This window comes from Seriola lalandi, unplaced genomic scaffold (assembly GCF_002814215.2).
Source record: "Seriola lalandi dorsalis isolate HSWRI2012SDOR001 ecotype SW California unplaced genomic scaffold, Sedor1 jcf7180002054947, whole genome shotgun sequence".
Lineage (NCBI taxonomy): Eukaryota > Metazoa > Chordata > Actinopteri > Carangiformes > Carangidae > Seriola > Seriola lalandi.
The window spans coordinates 882,585-892,557 of NW_019525498.1; the positions used below are offsets into that span (position 1 = coordinate 882,585).

Consider the following 9,973-nt stretch of genomic DNA (forward strand, 5'->3'; position numbering starts at 1 on the left):
ATTTTAATAGAAAGCACTGTTATTATTATTATTATTATTATTATTATTTTACTTTTATTTTGAAATCTGACTTTTATTGTCTAGATTTTTCAAAAGTAATGAGCACCAGTTTTAGCTGTTGCACCAACCTGATCGTCACAAGAGGAAACGTGATCTGGGCCTGTGTTTATCAAACCTCTGAGAATGAAGCGCGTCACGTGACTCACTTCCATCAAAGTGACGAACCTTTAAAAGGAGAATTTAAAGGCACGAGACTCGACCTGCATCAGTTGTTCGGTCTGTGAAGAGAGACATAAACACACACTCTTCCTCTTTCTAATGAACAGTTTAATCAATAACTTCACTCGTTCTGCTGCTACGGCCTCGCCTGCTCTGCTCTGACCAGTAGCTCACGGTGGCTAATGTTAGCAAGCTGTAGATTCAGCTCAGAACATCTGTAATTATCCTGCAGGTGCAGAGACACAGAGACACAGAGATCAACAGACACAAGAAAGAAAAACCCTGTAAAACTACAAACACTCAAAAAGTTACAATCTTAAAAACAAAATGTTCAGTAAATAACATTAAAAAAACAAAGCAGTTGAAAAGTTACTGAGACAACAACATTTATAGACATTAAAAACAGCTGATTCTGCTGATTAACTGACATGAACTGACTCTTCTCCTCTTGTTTCTGTGGTTTAGTTTGTCAGAGAGAAACTTTTCACCGACTTCATCAAACAGTAAAACATCGTGTTCGTTCTGCTGCTGGTAGAAGAAGTAAAACAGAAACAGACAGAAACTAGAAAGGAAAGAAGTGAATTATACATGTATATTACATCAGATACTTTTCATTTGACCAACACAGACCATGATGGAAAAGGTGCACGCTCACCTGTGCGCTGTAAGATTTTTCTTAGTTTTTCCTTTTTCAGCAGTTTGATAAACTCGGCCTCGTCCTCTGATCAGAGTTTGGAGGGTGAATCGCTTCTCACTAAGTCTCCGGGGGAAGGAATCACCTCTCCTCCTCTTGATTGGTTTGTTATATTGTGCAGTGCCGCTCCGTCTGATAATCCTATAATCCTCTGTTTACAGCGCTGCTGGATCCTCAAATCTCCAGGGCCTGACCATGTAGGTTTCCTCCTTCACACCGAAACACCTTCAGCTCTGTGTGTGTGTGTGTGTGTTAGACGCAGATTCACGGGGCTCGCTACATTTTAGAGAAGCTGCATAAATGAGCTGCACCAGATGTTTTTTACTCAGCGAGCGAGATGTTGAAGAGTCACGGGCGCTTCCTTGAAGCGTTACAGCGGCCTCCGCGCTCGCTGGCGTTGACGCTCGCTGCGGCTCGTGGGCGTCGGCCTCCCACTCAGCCCGCAGCGACCCACACACAGAGTCACTCTGACAGTCATGACTCAGCTGCTGTAGTGGCCACATTACACTGTTACGCTCTGGGAGGATGTTAAAGTGGAGCGTGGCAGCTCTTCATGCTCCGGCTGCTTCCATCCACAGTCCTCTTCTTCTCTGGCAGACGTCAGCGCAGCGTTTTCACTTCCTGAAAACTGAGAGTAAAACACGACCAAACATCCTCAGGAACAAAACCAGTTTTCTCTGACTTTAGTACCAACACACATCTGATGAGTCTCAGAACAACAAGCAGCACTTAAACACAACAGACAGCAGTAAATACAGAGAAGAAGAAGTAAAGAGAAGTAAAGAAGAAGAACAAGCCCACTGAAACTAAAGGCCACACATTCACACAGTTCTTCCTCTCTTTCTCCTCTCATCTCTTTCTCCTCTTCCTCTCTTTCTCCTCTTCATCTTTCTCCTCTCCATCTCTTTCTCCTCTTCATCTCTTTTTCTCCTCTTCATCTCTTTCTCCTCTTCATATCTTTCTCCTCTTCCTCTTTCTCCTCTACATCTTTCTCCTCTCCATCTCTTTCTCCTCTTCATCTTTCTCCTCTTCATCTCTTTCTCCTCTTCATCTTTCTCCTCTCCATCTCTTTCTCCTCTTCATCTCTTTCTCCTCTTCATCTCTTTCTCCTCTTCATCTCTTTCCTCTTCCTCTCTTTCTCCTCTTCATCATTTTCTCCTCTTCATCTCTTTCTCCTCTCCATCTCTTTCTCCTCTTCATCTCTTCCTCCTCTTCATCTCTTTCTCCTCTCCATCTCTTTCTCCTCTTCATCTCTTTCTCCTCTCCATCTCTTTCTCCTCTTCATCTCTTTCCTCTTCCTCTCTTTCTCCTCTTCATCATTTTCTCCTCTTCATCTCTTTCTCCTCTTCCTCTCTCTCTCCTCTTCATCTCTTTCTCCTCTTCATCTCTTTTCCTTCTGCTTTGAATATTTCAGTGTTTTGTAGATATGATTATAAAAACGTTTCAGTAACTCTCTTCTTTGCGCCGGCGCCTCGTCCTTTAGGGAAGAAATGGCGAAGGAAATGACGGAACTTCTGGCTCGGTGGGTAGAAGTCGTTCGTAAACGTCTCCACACAATCAATCACTTGATCTCGTGATTGACAGAATTATTGATAAGAAACAGAAGGATGTGATGCAGAAATCCTCTGAAAGAGTTCAGTTGATTTGGTTGATCGATGAATCTTGATTTTGATTAAAGGGTTAATTCCCTCAAAAACACAAAAACACAATCACATTTAAAATCCTCCTCTTGGTTTTGTTTCCAACCGTCTTTGATTTTAATGATTTAAAGATCAAATCTGTGATTTTCAACAAGGAAGATTTAATGTTTTACTGTTTGTCATGTTCTTGTTGGAGCTCATCAGGTAATTTAATCAGAAATCTTGCGTCTCCTTTGGTGGCGAAGTGAAACCGGATCATTTGTTCCCAGTCGTGTTGATGTCACACTCACACGACACCTGAGAGAGTGACTGAGCACTTTCTCACCAGATTACCAAACGGTATTTTCCGCTTCTTCTTAGCGTGGACGCTAAGTGAGTGGAGTGATGTCAGTTGACGCGATGCCAGCCTCTCCTGCTCCCTCTGCTCGTCCGTCTGCGGCTAATTGGCTCAGGCCGCGACAAACACACTGCGACAGGGAGCGGGAGCAGAAGGTGACTGCGGCGCTCGGCTTAGCTTAGCTCGCCGCCAAAGCCACCGTGTGGCTTCTGGGAACACGGGGTCCGAGGCCAGCTCCGGCTAATCGTGAGACGCAGAGCCACCCGATAGGATTAGAGAGGCAGCAGGGTCCCGCCTCCAGCTCCCCGGTGTGCTAAAAAGGGGCAAATCCCGGTCGCGGATTAATCAGGCCTGTCAGCAGCGAGCCAACAGCATGGCCCACAGCTGGAGAGGAGCCGCACGCTTTACACTGTCAACGTGTCGTTTTTAATTTAACAGAGCGAGCTGCCGGTCCACGGCGGTCGCTGCTCTTTGACTTCCTGGCGACTGAAGCAGCATGTGTCTGAATGATCCAGCGCTCTGTAGATCGACTGTAGAAACCTTCTCTCTCTCTCCCTCTAACAGTTAACGCTAATCTCAACACACCCCCGACTCTCCTCACCCTAACATCTGCAACAAACCAGTGCTGCTCAAACCTGTCGGATAATGTCTGTGATTCTTGTTCCTGTTGCTCTGATGACTCACAGGTGGGCGGAGTTTACTGTGACGCATGATCCAGGTAGTGTCTGAACTGCTGTTTAACACAGAGAGGTCAAGTCTTGTTGTTTTACCCTGTAACAGTGATGGTCGTCACACATGTCCAGATGTTTTCTCTAATATTCACAGCTGCAGCCTCGTCCTGTTTTGTTTCTTTACCAAGTCAAAAGCTGAGATCTGGAAACACAGTGACACGACTTTAAGAAGTTTTCTCTGGTCTTCAGTTTTCATGCCTCAGCGGCAGCGACCGTCAGATCCGGAGGTTATGTTTTTCGCACCCTGAGGGAACGTCTTCAGATCTGGCACAAACATTCACTTGGACTCGAGGATGAACTGATTAGATCTGGGTGGGAAAAGGTCAAAGTTCAAGGTCACTGCGACCTCACAAAACACGTTTTCGGGCCATAACTCGCAATTGTGACGCAATATTAAATCAAATGTCTTTAAGGATAAAATGACGTGATGACATTTTATATCCAAAAGGTCAAAGGTCAACTTCACTGTGACATCATAATGTTCTGCAAAAACGCTTCTGGTTTCCCATGAAACACCAGAGAGTTTAACCTTCTTCAAACGAAACATTTTAAAAGAAAACTTCTCTCTCCTTGAGTTTTGTTTCCGTCGCTCTGGCCTCTTGCTCTGTCGGTTATGAAAACAGTGTCTTCGCCAAATAGCAATTTGTCTTTGGCGAGGACGATGTGGTTTAATCTTTTTAAGCGAGAACATTACGACAACGGGTCCAGAAACAAAACCTCCAGGTTAGTTGAACTTATCTGGAAGGAGAAGATTGTAAACATCCATCAGGCGGATCGCTTCAGTGTCGACCTTCTGTGCTCACTGTCGCCACCTTCAAACTGTTGCTTCTACACTGAGGGATTAATACCAACATTTCAGATGTGCTCACTTTCAGTTCGACCTCTACATAAGGTTTAATAACCTGGATAAACTTTTGGTTTGTTCTAACCGGACTGATCGTCTTGTTTCTCTTCATCTGTCGGACTTCTTCTTCTACTCTGTTTCCAGATCTCAGACATTAACTCGGTGGGAACGACGCTCAGATCAGAAAGAGTTATCCTTTGAGTTGGCCTCAGTCTTTGAGCTTCCTGTCATCTGTTCTGCCGTTTCACTGTATTTGAGAATATTTGAGTGTAAGTGATAAAACAGCTGCACCACAAGTCTTAGTCACAGAGGCTGTGCAGTATTTTAATCTTACTCATCTCCGCTTAGAAAAACCCCAGAAGCCCTTTTTAAGAAAATACTGCAAACCATAAAAGCAAAGTTAATGTAACAGGACTTTGACTCTGCTGTTGTGTCTGTCGTCTCTTTCCTCTGAACAGAAAGCTGAAGTGTAGTTTGTGTCAGGGTCAGAGTCGTCGAGCAGAATTAGAAGTAAACATTGGAACATCTGTGACGACTTTAACTGGGAGCTGGTGCAACGTTAGTTATTATTACACATCTTCACAAATAAAAACTCCACCGTACGTCTACTCTCGGTAAACTCCACCCACCTGGTTCTTCTCTACAACTGAATAAATGACTTGCAAATCCTTTTTGACCCAAGTGAGTAACCCCGCCCTCTCCCCTGCTGCCGGCGTCCATCAGTTCCCTCCCGTGGGTCTCTTGATGCTGACTTCCTGCGTCCCTCTTGTCTGTTTTGCTGTGTCAGAGGTCCACAGGTTCAGGCCTCCAAGGCTGCTGCCGGCGCCAAGAAGTACGAGCTGAGCAAGTGGAAGTACGCCGAGCTGCGGGACGCCATCAATACCTCATGTGGTGAGTGTCACCGTCTCACACAACACGGCGGAGTCCAGAGTGGCTGCAGAAGAAGAGGTTTCTCATACTTTAGTCCAGAGTGATTTTCAATGACTTGGATGCTCATGGTCCCCAGAGGAACATTTCAGCAGTTTGTTCTAGTGCCACCATCAGGTCAAACCTTCCACTTAACAAACACTTTAGTCCATGAGAAGATATCTCTCTCAAATTGATGCCTAGGTTTTAATTTGTTTACAGTATTCATGGTGTCCAGAGGATGAATTCCCCCCTGATCTTCCCTAGAGTTTGAACCCTCAGAACTTTCCCTGGCTGAATTTCATAAGTAAAAACAAAACAAACAAAAGATGTTTAAACAGTTATTTGCAAATTCTCATGAAATGTTGTTATGCATATTCCTAATCCCCAGGGGTTGAATCTAAATGTCTATAGTATCTTTTCACTGGTGCTATCAGACCAAAATTTCCAGCTGTAAACATGAAATATCAAGTTCTAGTAAATTTCCACTGAGTACATTCATGCTCCTGAGAGGATGAACCCTTCCCATTTTCGTCACATTTTCACATTGCATAGTATTAAAATCTAATAGGCAGATTAACATACGTTTTGATTCCTGCTCCCCAGAGGATTTTCTTCATCACTTCATCAGTTTTCCTCTAGCACCAAAATATCAACTATGAGCAGCTATGATCTCTTAACTTAACAGCAGATTCCTATGAAGCCTTTTGAGCACAATCATACTCCCCAGAGGATACATCGGTTGGCTTCAATGAGCCTGATGCTCCATGCATCAGTCTCTGCAAAGACTAGCGGCCAGACGTTTTACTGTTCTTGATCCTCGAAGGATGAATTCAAATGTGTAAATATTAACTTTGAGCACACAACGTTTCATAATCTGACAGACTGCCATAAAACTTAATGACCAAATTCATGCTCCCCCGAAGACGAACTACCCTTTGACGGTTGTTTAACCCCATGACCTTTGCTTCAGCAGCCCTGTGAGGACTCTGAGAACAGCTGTAAGTTGTTTGTTCTGAATGTTAACTCCTCTCAAATGTCTCACTTTCCAAACCACTTACCTTTTTTATTTTTGTAAACGCTGCCTCGTTTTTATGAGCACTTCTCCCGTGTGGGAGTGAGTTGCTGGTCGAGCAGGACACAGTACAACTCTCTCCAACAAAACTCATCGTGGTGATACGACAGCTGGAGCCTGTTTATTGCAAAATGTGACAATACCAGGTAGCATCATGGTTACATATCGAACAGCTGCGAACTACTTCACCTTTACATTGACCTTTAAAAAGTAGTCGACGATTTCATCCAGGGCAGAATCGTTGTTATGTCATTGTAATAAGTTGATGAATAAAAAAGTGAGACCATGGATGATTACAGTCAGAGCCACAACGCAGAAGATCCTTTAATTACATGAGCAAGAAAAGGCTGAATTCAGTCTGTGAAAGGAGGGAAGGGAAGCGAGCACGGGGCAACTGTGGTCCTAGTCTGGCAAAACACCCTCACTAATAACACCTGCTGCCAGATAGGCTTCACCTTTACAGTAATTATTCCAAGGTCGCTCAGTTAATTTGCAAAATGTATATTAATGTTGAGTTGATTAATGTTATAATATGAAAGTTAAACACAACAAGCAGAAGTCTGTCCCTTTAATGAGTAATTTCACTTTTAATTCTTTCACTCTTTTGAGAGAAATGTGTTTTTTTAAGAGTTAAACCAGAAGATTTGTCGTCACTCATCTCAGAACAGTTTTACCGGTTAGCTTAGCTTAGCTTAGCATGAAGACTGGAACCAGGGAAACCGCTAAAAACACACGTTATATCTTATTTGTTTAATCTGGACAGAAACAACAAAGTATATTTCCATAAATGTCGACCTGTTCCTTTAAGTAATGTTTTGAATGCAGGAGTTGTAGTTTTGCTTCTGTGCAACAACAGAAGAAACGACAGGAAGCGTCTGATAGTGGATGTAAATATCCGCCTCCTCGGCTGATTATGACTCAGTGTTAAAGGTAAAAAGCCGATGTGAGACTATCCACCACTTTCCTTTTTATTCTTCTCATAATATTGAGTTTAACCTGAGAGCTCACCCGTCCTCATCCACGCGCCAGGAGAGCGTGGAGGACAGGAGGGTCGACGCCCGCCGGCGCCGCAGAAATTAATGTGCGGTGAAGCGGCGGCGGCGGCGGCCTGTGGGCAGCCGCAATATAAACACACACAAATGACCCGGTTAGCTGTTAACACGCCGCTCAGCTCGCCACCCAGACAGAGGAGATCGAATACTGATGTGGTCACGTCCGCCGCTCACGATGATCTGCAGCTGCAGCACAGCGACGAGTGGCTGTTGACACCTGCCATGTTCTGGATTATTCTGCTGGTTTCAGCTCAGCACAGTAAATGTCTCTCTCTCCCTCTCACCGTTTGTCTGCCCCCAAAGTATTTTTGTTCAGTTGACGTTACCTAAGCACTTAGTGTGCATTAAGCATCTCATCGCACACTGTTAGCCTCTGCGCTGGATGATAAATTGAATGTGTGTTGTTTTGTTTTTTCTTCTTTCCACTAAAGTCATTTATCTGAATCATCTGGATGTTTTATCTTAGTGCTCCCAGCTGTGTGAAATGTCTTTTGTCTGTGTGTGTGTGTGTGTGTGTGTGTGTGTGTGTGTGTCGGTTTGTGATAATAATTGAAGTCAGAAGTTTGGAGGGGAAATGATCAATACATCGTCTGATGCGAAGGTGTTGAAAAGAATTTAAGTTTTGACCTGATGATGGCGCCAGAGGAAAAGTCAGAATCATCAAGGTTATTATGGTTCATCGTCAGGGGAACATGAATATCTGTTAACGGAGGGAAATCAGGAGGATTGTTTCGCCTCTGTCTCAGTTGTTGCATCAGGGTTCATCATGTAGGAACCTCGACCTTCATGGAAATCCATCCAGAAGCTGTTAAGACGTTTCAGACTGGAACATCTGACTGAACATGTTTTAGCATTTTGCAGAGAAATATTCTGTGTTCTCAAAGTTCATCTGCCCAGACAAATAAAAATTGGCATTTACTTTATTTATTTATTTTAAATGCAACTTGTGAATGTGTCGCCTCCAGACATCGAGCTTCTGGCCGCCTGCAGGGAGGAGTTTCACCGCCGGCTCAAAGTCTACCACGCCTGGAAGTCAAAGAACAAGAAGAGGAACACAGAGACGGAGCAGAGGGCGCCGAAATCTGTCACCGACTACGGTACGACAACAAAACACACTGACACGACGCGACACGACACGACGCAACACGACACGACAGCGCTAGTGTTTTAAATGTGTGTTGGTTTCTTCACTTGCAGGATTCTGAGCTCCCACAGTGTTAATGTGAATGTTTCTTTAATGATGTTTTGTTGTTCGGCTGCTTCACTCTTCAGTTCTGAGGTGTGATTCCTCGCTTCAGAGTTCCTCACTCACAACAACAAGGGGATTTAAGCTTCTATTCAACTTCACACTGTCATGATTTAAAGTCTCGAAAAGCTGACGAACTCTCTGTCTCGAGACATTTGAAAATTAATTTGAAGATTCATTAAAACTTAAGCATCAGTTTGATCACGCGGATCAGAAAGCTGTGGTTGTGTTTTCATAAATCTCATTCACCGGAGCTCCGCCAAAAACAGTTGAGCCTGGTTCAACACGAACACGTTGTTTCTGCCGTTTAACTCACAACCTCAAAGACAGAAGATGAAATAGTCGCCACCTTGTTAAGTTTTAGTTTAAGTTGTAAAATCCTGTGTGAGAGTTTCAGAAACGTCCGTGCAGCTTGTGATGAGGCTTCACATGTAAGAGCTGTTACTGAATCTGGACACGCAGCCTCTGATTTAATAATAAAACTGTAATAATGGATCCAAATGAAGTTTTATGGACAATTGTAGGTTGTGTAGACTGAGAATCACACTATCAGGAAAACCAGTGTTATTATTTAGATGCAGTTTCCCGCCTTATTTCCCGTCTGCTTTTCATCACATCGTCGTCACGTCGCTCTAAAAGTCACATGTTCGCTGGCGTGAAGTTTTAGTGCCGTGCACTCGTCCTCCCTGCAGGTTCTTCTTTTCTAAATAGAAGTTCATGTGTTGAACGTCACTTTTGTAATTACAGCGTCCGTCATCGTCTCATCATTAATCAAACGTAACGAAGCTGAGCTCGTCAGGTTTAAACCTCAGACTTCTTCTTTAAACGGTTCACTGAGCATCTTTATTGTTTCCAGAGTGTCGGGAATAAACTGTACAGCTGCACTGAAGCAGGATTATTTAGGAAACAGAAAAACATGAGATTTAATTCTTCTACTCTTCTATCATGAACACGTCACTAACGAAGGACGGTGATGACGAGCTTCAGTCTGAGCGTGTTCAGCTCAGTGATCATCGTGTGTGTGTGTAACTGTTTCTGTTTTCATTGTCTTGTCTGAATCACGTGTCACATCATCTCACGTCTCATTGTTGCTGCTGTTGCATCACTTCCTGCCGTGTCTGTCCGTGTAACCTGGCATGTTTACTTTCAGATCATGCACCTCCTGTGAGAACAGCATGTAAGTGGTCCTCCAGTGTGTCACTGCACTAACCGCAGAGCTACCCCCCCCC

The 9,973-nt window shown here is 43.9% G+C and overlaps 1 protein-coding gene across 6 annotated transcripts in view; it reads left to right on the plus strand.

Moving 5' to 3' along the window:
• Positions 1–9,973, plus strand: part of myo6a (myosin VIa) — a 111,171-nt gene that overhangs the window by 94,882 nt on the left and 6,316 nt on the right. For 2 of the 6 annotated variants that reach the window (XM_087170430.1, XM_087170428.1), the window contains exons 30-34: positions 1,075–1,110; positions 2,397–2,435; positions 5,253–5,356; positions 8,464–8,595; positions 9,895–9,921. In XM_087170430.1, the coding sequence (XP_087026556.1) occupies positions 1,075–1,110; positions 2,397–2,435; positions 5,253–5,356; positions 8,464–8,595; positions 9,895–9,921 (338 nt within the window). The remainder of the gene's footprint in view (positions 1–1,074; positions 1,111–2,396; positions 2,436–5,252; positions 5,357–8,463; positions 8,596–9,894; positions 9,922–9,973) is intronic. The other 4 variants (XM_087170431.1, XM_087170429.1, XM_087170432.1 and 1 more) reach the window with 4 other exon arrangements.